The sequence below is a fragment of the Coregonus clupeaformis genome, chromosome 21, assembly GCF_020615455.1.
Source record: "Coregonus clupeaformis isolate EN_2021a chromosome 21, ASM2061545v1, whole genome shotgun sequence".
In the NCBI taxonomy this organism is placed as follows: Eukaryota; Metazoa; Chordata; class Actinopteri; order Salmoniformes; family Salmonidae; genus Coregonus; species Coregonus clupeaformis.
The window spans coordinates 31,673,197-31,685,811 of NC_059212.1; the positions used below are offsets into that span (position 1 = coordinate 31,673,197).

Here is a 12,615-nt window from a genome sequence, read left to right on the forward strand (position 1 = left end):
GCACGGAGCGGATCTCTGAAACCCACCCTGGTCTGTAGTATTCTGGAGCCGGGACTTGGAGACATGTTGGGGGATCTGGGATCACTGGGGTCCAGAAGGGAGAGATATGGACTGTTGCCTATCTTTCTATATTTGGTATTTTTTGTTGTTGTTGTTGTCCAAATTAGATCATATTCAATGATTTTTGTTATGGTTTTATACACATTGATTTATTCTAGTAAGGAGTAAGTAAACCAGAGATGTTGTACTGTAACTGTATAAAGTATTAAGACAAGTTCAGACTTAAGAGTGATCGTGTGGCTCATCATAAGCCCCTATTCAGACTCTCTGTTTGCATTAAACTTACAGTAAAGCCACATTACAAAAACACAGACATATCCGTTGACTGTCTGGGGGCAAACAGAACCAAGCCGACTCAGCTGGCCTCCAGGGAGAGAAGGGGACTGGCTCCAGCATGCTCCTTCCCTCCCAGTGCCTCCACATGCCTTTATTCCTAATCCAGCACAGTCACGTAGATTAAAGGCATTGCATTGCATAGTCCCCCAGCACACAAACAGACACTGAGGTGATGAGAGAAGAAACCCAAATCCCTGCATAGGAATCACTGTTGTCTCTCCCCTCCCAGACCTTCCCATCAACACGAACACACTGCACCTGGAGAATGATGGGTGTATCTGACTAAATACTGTAAATTCCATCTGCCTAAAGTCACCTATTGAAAAAAGATGAATGTACAAGGACTATGTGTTCAGTGCAGTGATAAAGCATTAAGCCACATTGACGTTTGCCTGTGATTTGGGCAGTATGTATGACACAGAGCAGGCTTTTCATGTGAGTGGGGACACAGGAGACATGGTTGAATGAGAGCAGGAGGTCAGGAGTTCTTGCTATTCCCTCCCATGTGCACGCACACACACACACACACACACACACACACACACACACACACACACACACACACACACAGCTTTTGGTAGAGCTCCCCCCTCTGTCATAAGTGCATACAATAAAAGAGACTACACTTGAATAAGGCTAAAACAAGTTTGAACCAGTCAATCTTTTTCTGATATTTCATTTTTGGGCATGTGTTGGTGATGAGGTATGGATAAGAATGATTATGAACTAATTCTATTGTAATGCAATTTTAAATATTGTTGGATATTATTAGCGTTATCTACAGTACAAAATGCATATTGAAAAAAGCATCCCTCCGCATTATTGTTCATGCACACATAACCCAAACTGTTAAATCGAGATCAGTTGTCACTGGAATGTCTCAACTGTAAATGCAAGTTGAGTGCTCAGCAGAGATTTTGCCTAACTGCTGAAACCAGAGGTGTCTGGCTGATTGCTCAGTCCGCTCAATGAGCATGCGTGCGTGTTGTGTGTGCGTGCTCCGTGTGTGTATGTGCACAATGTGTGTGTTTGTGCGTGCCGTGTGTGTATCCGTCTGTGGACTGTGTAGAGACAGCAGGAATAGCGTGCAGGCCCTCCTGTCAGATAGATAGAGAGAGAGCACACCCTCTCTCCTCTCTCCAGTGCTGCATGCAGGGTGGTCTCACCTGGCTGAGAGGGGAGGGAGCCTGGGAGGGGGGAACAGGGACTTGGGGCAGCCGGGCAGAACCAGGCAGGGGAGGCAGGCAGGCAGTGTGGGTGGCCCTGACCTAACCACCAGAGATCAGGCCTGCTGAAAGGCCACAAACCCTGTCAGATAATCCTCCAGCTGACACCATTCCAGTGTCACATTTTGCGTCCCAAATGGCACCCTACTCACTATCTAGTGCACTACTGTTGACCAGGGCTCGTAGGGCTCAGTTCAAAGTAGTGCACTATATAGGGAATAGGGTGCCATTTGGAACATACCCACAGAGTTGCCTACTGACTGTCTGACAACCCTCAGTCCGCCTCCGACCCACCAACCGACTGCCCGACCGGACAGCGTGTGGGGTGACAGACAGACCCGTCCCTCTTGACCAGCAGCAACAAAGGGCTTTTTGCCACTTTTGGTGGTTGGTTAACTTGGGACTCAGAAATAGAAATGAGTGCTATGTGTTTAACCATTAGGAGCTGCCTAGCAAATCGGTTTAATCTGATGTTGTGACTTCAGCTAATGGGGGATTATCCCAGCTGTTGACAGTATACAACATTGTCCAGCCAGATGTACTTGCCCGTGTATTAGATGCATATGTAGTTATGTGACCTGACCTGAATATAATAAGTGTAGCCTATTTCTATGTTCATTGTGGTAATATAACTGATGCCTCAAAGGGACACTCAATGGGATATATTTCAAGCAAATGTTTACTTTTGTCACGATTTACTGTGAAAAGTATTTCATAGCTTCAAAATCTTTCTTGACAATATACAGTACCAGTCAAAAGATTGGACACATCTACTTCCTCCAGGGTTTTTCTTAATTGTTACTATTTTCTACATTGTAGAATAATAGTGAAGACATCAAAACTATGAAATAACACACATGGAATCATGTAGTAACAAAAAGTTACTACAAAATGTTAAACAAATCAAAATATATTTTATATTTGAGATTCTTCAAAGTAGACACCCTTTGCCTTGATGACAGCTTTGTACACTCTTGGCATTCTCTCAACCAGCTTCATGAGGTAGTCACCTGGAATGCATTTCAATTAACAGGTGTGCCTTGTTAATTTGTGAAATGTATTTCCTTCTTAATGCGTTTGAGCCAATCAGTTGTGTTGTGACAAGATAGGGTTGGTATACAGAAGATAGCCCTATTTGGTCAAAGACCAGGTCCATATTATGGCAAGAACAGCTCAAATAAGCAAAGAGAAACGACAGTTCATCATTACTTTAAGACATGAAGGTCAGTCAATCCGGAAAATGTTAAGAACTTTGAACGTTTCTTCAAGTGCAGTTGCAAAAACCATCAAGCGCTATGATGAAACTGGCTCTCATGAGGACCGCCACAGGAAAGGAAGACCCAGAGTTACCTCTGCTGCAGAGGATAAGTTCATTAGAGTTACCAGCCTCAGAAAATGAAGCCCAAATAAATGCATCACAGAGTTCAAGTAACAGACACATCTCAACATCAGCTGTTCAGAGGAGACTGTGGGAATTTCTGCAAAGAAATCACTACTAAAGGACACCAATAAGAAGAAGAGACTTGCTTGGGCCAAGAAACACGAGCAATGGACATAAGACCGGTGGAAATCTGTCCTTTGGTCTGATGAGTCCAAATTTGAGATTTTGGGTTCCAACCGCCGTGTCTTTGTGAGACGCAGAGTAGGTGAACGGATGATCTTCGCATGTGTGGTTCACACCGTGAAGCATGGAGGTGTGATGGTGTGGGGGTGCTTTGCTGCTGACACTGTCAGTGATTTTATTTAGAATTCAAGGCACACTTAACCAGTATGGCTATCACAGCATTCTACAGCGATACGCCATCCCATCTGGTTTGCGCTTAGTGGGACTATCATTTGTTTTTCAACAGGACAATGACCCAACACACCTCCAGGCTGTGTATAGGCTATTTGACCAAGAAGGAGAGTGATGGAGTGCTGCATCAGATGACCTGGCATCCACAATTACCCGACCTCAACCCAATTGAGATGGTTTGGGATGAGTTGGACCGCAAAGTGATGGAAAAGCAGCCAAGAAGTGCTCAGCATATGTGGGAACTCCTTCAAGACTGTTGGAAAAGCATTCCAGGTGAAGCTGATTGAGAGAATGCCATGAGTGTGCAAAGCTGTCATCAAGGCAAAGGGTGGCTACTTTGAAGAATCTCAAATATAATATATATTTTGATTTGTTTAACACTTTTTTGGTTACTACCTGATTCCGTATGTGTTATTTCATAGTTTTGACATCTTCACTATTATTCTACAGTGTAGAAAATAGTAAAAATAAAGAAAAACCCTTGAATGAGTAGGTGTGTCCAAACTTTTGACTGGTACTGTATGTTGAAACCAAACCCCCACCCCCACAAATGTCTGTTCTAACTTTTAAAACCGGTCTGAAAACCATCGTTTTGGGATTAGCAATAGGAGAAGATGCTCCGGTAGTCTCTCTACAGTCTCCAGTAGCACAGAGACAGACAGTGGGGTTTGGGGCCCATGGCTCTGGCCTGGTTGTTATCTGTTGACCATGTGTGCTGTGGACTGTGGAGCGGAGCAGAGCCTGACTGCTGAGCTGCATGCCCCGTGTGCAGAACGTCACGGCAGGGCCTCTCCCCAGGCCTCCCCAATGAGGCATGCAGCCTTTATAGAGCCAGGCATGCTTTAACAGGCCTCACTCCTCACTTGCCTTCCCTGTTTATTTATCCACAGGCCCAAGATGGCCAGAGCAGATGGGAACCAGACATCTCAAACAGAAACAATGGCAAATGCAGCAATGGATTTATTGCTGGATTCCCCTGTGCCCCTTGCTACACTACGCTAGGCTGCCTGGGAGTTAGGAGAGCACAATGTTTATCAAGGAGGTTCACCCTCCTTATCCGCTCCTTCTCTCTCTCTCCACTCTCTCTCTTCACCTCTCTCTCTCCACTTTGCCCCCCCCCAGCACCACCACCCCTCTTATGAACCCATTTTTGTTGTGACTGTCGTTAAGAAAAACATGGCCAAACTTTTCATGCGCTAAGGACTTTTTATGGAGCATCATTGGCTCATATGTTCATGCATATATGCACATCGTTTGAGATGAATGTCACAGCTGCGAGGAAGCTCGGGTGTTTTAAGCATAACGTAAAGCTGGACGGAATAAAGTGTAATTCAAGGCTGGAGTGCGTGATAACTTATTGAGCATTGCCTAGGGACATCTAAATGTCTGTTCAATTTCATTTGAAGGGTGTTCCTCCTATTAGGCAGAATAATGTCACAGACTCTGATGTGAAAGGGTCCTGGGCATGCTTTAGAAACAGTTTAAGAGGATATTGTCAAATCAAATCAAATTTTATTTGCCACATGCGCCGAATACAACAGGTGTAGACATTACAGTGAAATGCTTACTTACAAGCCCTTAACCAACAATGCATTTTTTTAAAAAGTGTTAAGTAAAAAAAATAAGAGCAAATAACTAAAGAGAGCAGTAAAATAAAATAACAGTAGGGAGGCTATATACAGGTGGGTACCGGTGCAGGGTCAATGTGCGGGGGCACCGGCTAGTCGAGGTAATTTAGGTAATATGTACATGTGGGTAGAGTTAAAGTGACTATGCATAAATAATAAACAGAGTAGCAGCAGCGTAAAAGAGGGGGGTGGGGGTGGGGGGGCAGTGCAAATAGTCCGGGTAGCAATGATTAGCTGTTCAGGAGTCTTATGGCTTGGGGGTAGAAGCTGTTGAGAAGTCTTTTGGACCTAGACTTGGCGCTCCGGTACCGCTTGCCGTGCGGTAGCAGAGAGAACAGTCTATGACTAGGGTGACTGGAGTCTTTGACAATTTTGAGGGCCTTCCTCTGACACCGCCTGGTATAGAGGTCCTGGATGGCAGGAAGCTTGGCCCCAGTGATGTACTGGGCCGTACGCACTACCCTCTGTAGTGCCTTGCGGTCGGAGGCCGAGCAGTTGCCATACCAGGTGGTGATGCAACCAGTAAGGATGCTCTCGATGGTGCAGCTGTATAACTTTTTGAGGATCTGAGGACCCATGCCAAATCTTTTCAGTCTCCTGAGGGGGAATAGGCTTTGTCGTGTCCTCTTCACGACTGTCTTGGTGTGTTTGGACCATGGTAGTTCGTTGGTGATGTGCACACTAAGGAACTTGAAGCTCTCAACCTGTTCCACTACAGCCCCGTCGATGAGAATGGGGGTGTGCTCAGTCCTCTTTTTTTTCCAGTAGTCCACAATCATCTCCTTTGTCTTGACCACATTGAGGGAGAGGTTGTTATCCTGGCACCACACAGCCAGGTCTCGGACCTCCTCCCTATAGGCTGTCTCATCGTTGTCGGTGATCAGGCCTACCACTGTTGTGTCGTCAGCAAACTTAATGATGGTGTTGGAGTCGTGCCTGGCCATGCAGTCATAGGTGAACAGGGAGTACAGGAGGGGACTGAGCACACACTCCTGAGGGGCCCCCGTGTTGAGGATCAGCGTGGCAGATGTGTTGTTACCTACCCTTACAACCTGGGGGCGGCCCGTCAGGAAGTCCAGGAGGGAGGTGTTTAGTCCCAGGATCCTTAGCTTAGTGATGAGCTTTGAGGGCACTATGGTGTTGAACGCTGAGCTGTAGTCAATGAACAGCATTCTCACGTAGGTGTTCCTCTTGTCCAGGTGGGAAAGGGCAGTGTGGAGTGCAATAGAGATTGCATCATCTGTGGATCTGTTGGGGCGGTATGCAAATTGGAGTGGGTCTAGGGTTTCTGGGATGATGGTGTTGATGTGAGCCATGACCAGCCTCTATCGCACTCCACACTGACCTTTCCCACCTGGACAAGAGGAACACCTACGTGAGAATGCTATTCATTGACTACAGCTCAGCATTCAACACCATAGTGCCCTCTAAGCTCATCACTAAGCTAAGGATCCTGGGACTAAACACCTCCCTCTGCAACTGGATCCTGGACTTCCTGACGGGCCGCCCCCAGGTGGTAAGGGTAGGTAACAACACATCTGCCACACTGATCCTCAACACGGGGGGCCCCTCAGGGGTGCGTGCTCAGTCCCCTCCTGTACTCTCTGTTCACCCATGACTGCATGGCCAGGCACGACTCCAACACCATCATTAAGTTTGCCGACGACACAACAGTGGTAGGCCTGATCACCGACAACGATGAGACAGCCTATAGGGAGGAGGTCAGAGATCTGGCCGTGTGGTGCCAGGACAACAACCTCTCCCTCAACGTGACCAAGACAAAGGAGATGATTGTGGACTACAGGAAAAAAAAGAGGACTGAGCACGCCCCCATTCTCATCGACGGGGCTGTAGTGGAACAGGTTGAGAGCTTCAAGTTCCTTGGTGTCCACATCACCAACGAACTATCATGGTCCAAACACACCAAGACAGTCGTGAAGAGGGCACGACAAAGCCTATTCCCCCTCAGGAGACTAAAAGATTTGGCATGGGTCCTCAGATCCTCAAAAAATTCTACAGCTGCACCATCGAGAGCTCCTGACTGGTTGCATCACCGCCTGGTATGGCAACTGCTTGGCCTCTGACCGCAAGGCACTACAGAGGGTAGTGCGTACGGCCCAGTACATCACTGGGGCAAAGCTCCCTGCCATCCAGGACCTCTATACCAGGCGGTGTCAAAGGAAGGCCCTCAAAATTGTCAAAGACTCCAGCCACCCTAGTCATAGACTGTTCTCTCTGCTACCGCACGGCAAGCGGTACCGGAGTGCCAAGTCTAGGTCCAAAAGACTTCTCAACAGCTTCTACCCCCAAGCCATAAGACTCCTGAACAGCTAATCATGGCTACCGGACTATTTGCACTGCCCCCCCACCCCATCCTTTTTACGCTGCTGCTACTCTGTTAAGTATTTATGCATAGTCACTTTAACTCTACCCACATGTACATATTACCTCAACTACCTCAACTAGCCGGTGCCCCCGCACATTGACTCTGCAACGGTACCCCCTGTATATATAGCCTCCCTACTGTCACTTTATTTTACTGTATATATAGCCTCCCTACTGTCACTTTATTTTACTTCTGCTCTTTTTTTCTCAACACTTTTTTGTTGTTGTTGTTTTATTCTTACTTTTTTTGTTTAAAATAAATGCACTGTTGGTTAAGGGCTGTAAGTAAGCATTTCACTGCAATGTCTGCACCTGTTGTATTCGGCGCATGTGACCAATAAAATTTGATTTGATTTGAAGCACTTCATGGCTACAGACGTGAGTGCTACGGGTTGGTAGTCATTTAGGCAGGTTATCTTAGTGTCCTTGGGCACAGGGACTATGGTGGTCTGCTTGAAACATGTTGGTCATAGGTCATCACTGTGTTTGTTTCCTTTTAGAGATAAATTAATGGTAACTTTTATGCCCTTTTGACTAGTGCCAGCTGTGATATTCTCCTATCAAAGTCATGAACTGCTATGTGTTCTGAGTTCTCTATTGTATCAGTGATTCAATTCAACTGTTTACTGGGGCCTGACTGTTTTGAGTGAAAACCCGTCCTCCTCTTCTCAAGCCACTAACTGCCTTAATATTAGTATTGGTTAGGCTTGGGCGATATACCGTTTATACCGTATACCGAGGTATTTCGAAATATATATTATAAATACAGTGAGGGAAAAAAGTATTTGATCCCCTGCTGATTTTGTACGTTTGCCCACTGACAAAGAAATGATCAGTCTATAATTTTAATGGTAGGTTTATTTGAACAGTGAGAGACCGAATAACAACAACAAAATCCAGAAAAACGCATGTCAAAAATTTTATAAATTGATTTGCATTTTAATGAGGGAAATAAGTATTTGACCCCTCTGCAAAACATGACTTAATACTTGGTGGCAAAACCCTTGGTGGCAATCACAGAGGTCAGACGTTTCTTGTAGTTGGCCACCAGGTTTGCACACATCTCAGGAGGGATTTTGTCCCACTCCTCTTTGCAGATCTTCTCCAAGTCATTAAGGTTTCGAGGCTGACGTTTGGCAACTCAAACCTTCAGCTCCCTCCACAGATTTTCTATGGGATTATGGTCTGGAGACTGGCTAGGCCACTCCAGGACCTTAATGTGCTCCTACTTGAGCCATTCCTTTGTTGCCTTGGCCGTGTGTTTTGGGTCATTGTCATGCTGGAATACCCATCCACGTCCCATTTTTAATGCCCTGGCTGAGGGAAGGAGGTTCTCACCCAAGATTTGACGGTACATGACCCCGTCCATCGTCCCTTTGATGCGGTGAAGTTGTCCTGTCCCCTTAGCAGAAAAACACCCCCAAAGCATAATGTTTCCACCTCCATGTTTGACGGTGGGGATGGTGTTCTTGGGGTCATAGGCAGCATTCCTCCTCCTCCAAACACGGCGAGTTGAGTTGATGCCAAAGTGCTCCATTTTGGTCTCATCTGACCACAACACTTTCTCCCAGTTCTCCTCTGAATCATTCAGATGTTCATTGGCAAACTTCAAATGGGCATGTATATGTGCTTTCTTGAGCAGGGGGACCTTGCGGGTGTTGCAGAATTTCAGTCCTTCACGGCGTAGTGTGTTACCAATAGTTTTCTTGGTGACTATGGTCCCAGCTGCCTTGAGATCATTGACAAGATCCTCCGGTGTAGTTCTGGGCTGATTCCTCATCGTTCTCATGATCAATGCAACTCCACGAGGTGAGATCTTGCTTGGAGCCCCAGGCCAAGGGAGATTGACAGTTATTTTGTGTTTCTTCCATTTGTGAATATCGCACCAACTGTTGACACCTTCTCACCAAGCTGCTTGGCGATGGTCTTGTAGCCCATTCCAGCCTTGTGTAGGTCTACAATCTTGTCCCTGACATCCTTGGAGAGCTCTTTGGTCTTGGTGGAGAGTTTGGAATCTGATTGATTGCTTCTGTGGACAGGTGTCTTTTATACAGGTAACAAGCTGAGATTAGGAGCACTCCCTTTAAGAGTGTGCTCCTAATCTCAGCTCGTTACCTGTATAAAAGACACCTTGGAGCCAGAAATCTTTCTGATTGAGAGGGGGTCAAATACTTATTTCCCTAATTAAAATGCAAATTAATATATAACATTTTTGACATGCGTTTTTCTGGATGTTTTTGTTGTTATTCTGTCTCTCACTGTTCAAATATACCTACCATTAAAATTATAGACTGATCATTTCTTTGTCAGTGGGCAAACGTACAAAATCAGCAGGGGATCAAATACTTTTTTTCCCTCACTGTATATATTATAAAGAAATTATATCCAGCTTAGGGCTCCAGCTAAGCATTTGGTTTGCTAACTTTCTAGCCAACCAAGCTTCTTGATTACAGCAGAGACATTCAATCCCCTCCTGGATCAAGATCCCTGTTGCCTAAATTGTTTTTTGCTTAAAAAAAATAAGACAAGGTAAAGAGAATCTCTGTGGTCCTCCATCTCTTAAATTTGGATGAATGTGTGGTCCTCCTCCATGTCTCCCTCCAGACAGACATCTTAGTGGTGAGCTGTGACCTGATAACGGACGCTGCTCTCCACGAGGTGGTCGACCTGTTCCGGGCTCACAATGCTACCCTCTCAATGCTGATGAGCAAAGCCCACGAGTTCACGGAGACTGTCCCCGGACAGAAGGGAAAGAAAAAAACAGGTACACAAGATTCACAAAATTTTACAACTCCCAGTATTACTCCAGCTCTGCACAAAAAAGTGCAGAATACAAAGCACTACCTCGTCATATAATCTGTCAGTAGTTTTATGGCTGACATCGTAACTTTTGAAGTTGCATTTCCAAATAAGGCTATTCCTCAGTTAACTGTTTATTTGCTTGTAATATTCTACATTCAAACTCTTTAACGTTTTTATTTATAAATCTGTGTTATTAAACTGAGTGAACATCCATAGGCCTAGATGTTAGTTTACAAGCTGGGCAGATAGCTAGCTTGTTAGCCGTGTGGTGAGATCTTAGCCATAGATGTGTGATTGTTCCTCTGGTGTCTTCCTTCTCCCAGGGGAGCAGAGGGACTTTGTTGGGGTGGACGGAACAGGAAAGAGGCTCCTCTTTATGGCCAATGAGGCCGACCTGGACGAAGGTCTAGTCATCAGGAAGTCCATAATGAGAAAGTGAGTATTAGTTGAGCAGCACAACCAGTGGTTTACACTGGTTATTACTCAAATGTATTGCTCAGAACCATTATGTAGACTCCATTGGCTATCTATATCGCGTATGGCTCTTATACTGCACATTATCTACCAGGTGATGTATTTACTCTAATCAAATGTTATTAGATGCTCTGTAGGATTTTCATTCATATCTTGTCATTGCTGTGTTGAATCAAGTACTTTTCACACTATGAATGACGTTTCAGATCATTTTCAAATAATGCGACCTGGAACTGGGAAGCACAACAACTAACACCTCCCCAGTTTAGCAATTCAGGGATACATATTTTATAGCTACTCCTGTTCTGAGTTCTGACTGCTAGCTTGCTATCGTTCTCCCAATCCGTATCTAACCAGCAGGGTTTTTTTGTGTGTGGTGTGGTGTGTGTGTGAGCACAAGGTAAGGCGGGGGTGTTGAGGAGTGTTGGAGGGAACAATGCAAACTCGCTCAGCTCTGACCCTTCATTTGTGTGGGATTGCTAATAAAAACACAGCTCTCCCCAGCCTTGACTGTCATGAGACTTGCCAATTACTCCAGCTATACAGGGATTTGCTCCTGCTTTGGCTGTCCTCTGCTGTTTCTCCACAGCAGACCTCCTGTTCCAGCTTAGGCCCTGTTTCTTTTCTTTCACTTGTTCTCTCTTTTTTTCCAACATCCATTTAGATTTTTTTTCAAGAGGCTTTAGCGCTGAGGTGAGTGTGTGCTTGCATTTGGCTGCTCCTAAGTCTTCTAGTTAAGCTCTTATTCCATCACCACCCTAAGTCTTAAAAGACTTAAAGCAGAATTCATGTTTGTTCAATTGACAAAGGTGTTGCCTAAATCCTACATTTATACCTGACCAGATTGGTAAAATGACATATTGATGTAAAATACTTGTAGATGTACTGCCCACTATGAAATAAATATTGGGATTAGGCTATTTAGAGCTGATAGAACACCATAGTCATATTATTTTTTAAATAAATAGCTTATCTCAATAGTCATCAAATACTGGTGCGAACTAGTTTGTGCAAAACGTATCATGAACACCTTTGTAGCATTATGTTGAGTCCCCAGTGTAGCATGTGTATATGATGTCTGGGCTGCAATAGGAAGAGGCTCTGGAAGCTGTCAGCACACTAGCTGTGCCTGGACTGCAGCCCTGGGCCCAGATTCACACAGCATCTCAGAGTAGTGATCTAGGATCGCTTTTTCCTTCTAGATCATAATAAGTTTACATGGACAGGGGGGACCTGATCCTAGATCAGCACTCCTGCTCTGACACTATAGATATGGCCCCTGATCTTAGATCAGCAGTCATACTCTGAGACACTGTAAATATGGGCTCTGGTCTTAAGCTTTGGTTCTGGGGTGTAGGTCTGGCTCTGGGTTATGGTCTGGGCCTTGGTCCTGGGGTGCTGGTATTGGGCTGTGGACTCAGGTCCTGGGCTCTTGGCTGGGCTGTGGGCGCTGGTCTGTTGGGAGCTCGTAAATACTTCAGGGAGCCAGAGCCACTGTAAATCCTGCCCAATAAGAGAGGGGCCGCAGCAGCTGCAAGCACGCTTCCCTGCAAAAGGAAATCAGCCACACACACACGCTAATGTGGAGATACACACACACACACACGCATGTAGCAAACACATGCAAGCATGTACGTACATACTAGAGCTGGGACGATAAACCGAAAATTATCGACACCGACCATACCAATCACTTACTGCAGGCATTACTAGAGAAATGTGAAGTTTGAAATTAAATGTTTGCTAATATGGGTGATTGTTAAAGGCCAAGTGCAGTCAAATATGTGATTTTCCTGTGTTTTATATACACTGCTCAAAAAAATAAAGGGAACACTTAAACAACACAATGTAACTCCAAGTCAATCACACTTCTGTGAAATCAAACTGTCCACTTAGGAAGCAACACTGA

The 12,615-nt window shown here is 45.2% G+C and overlaps 1 protein-coding gene across 1 annotated transcript in view; it reads left to right on the plus strand.

Annotated features, from left to right (window-relative positions):
• LOC121535216 (translation initiation factor eIF-2B subunit gamma) overlaps nucleotides 1–12,615 on the plus strand; it is a 66,583-nt gene that overhangs the window by 11,016 nt on the left and 42,952 nt on the right. The window contains exons 4-5 of the mRNA XM_041842057.1: nucleotides 10,035–10,194; nucleotides 10,556–10,667. Of these exons, the coding sequence (XP_041697991.1) occupies nucleotides 10,035–10,194; nucleotides 10,556–10,667 (272 nt within the window). The remainder of the gene's footprint in view (nucleotides 1–10,034; nucleotides 10,195–10,555; nucleotides 10,668–12,615) is intronic.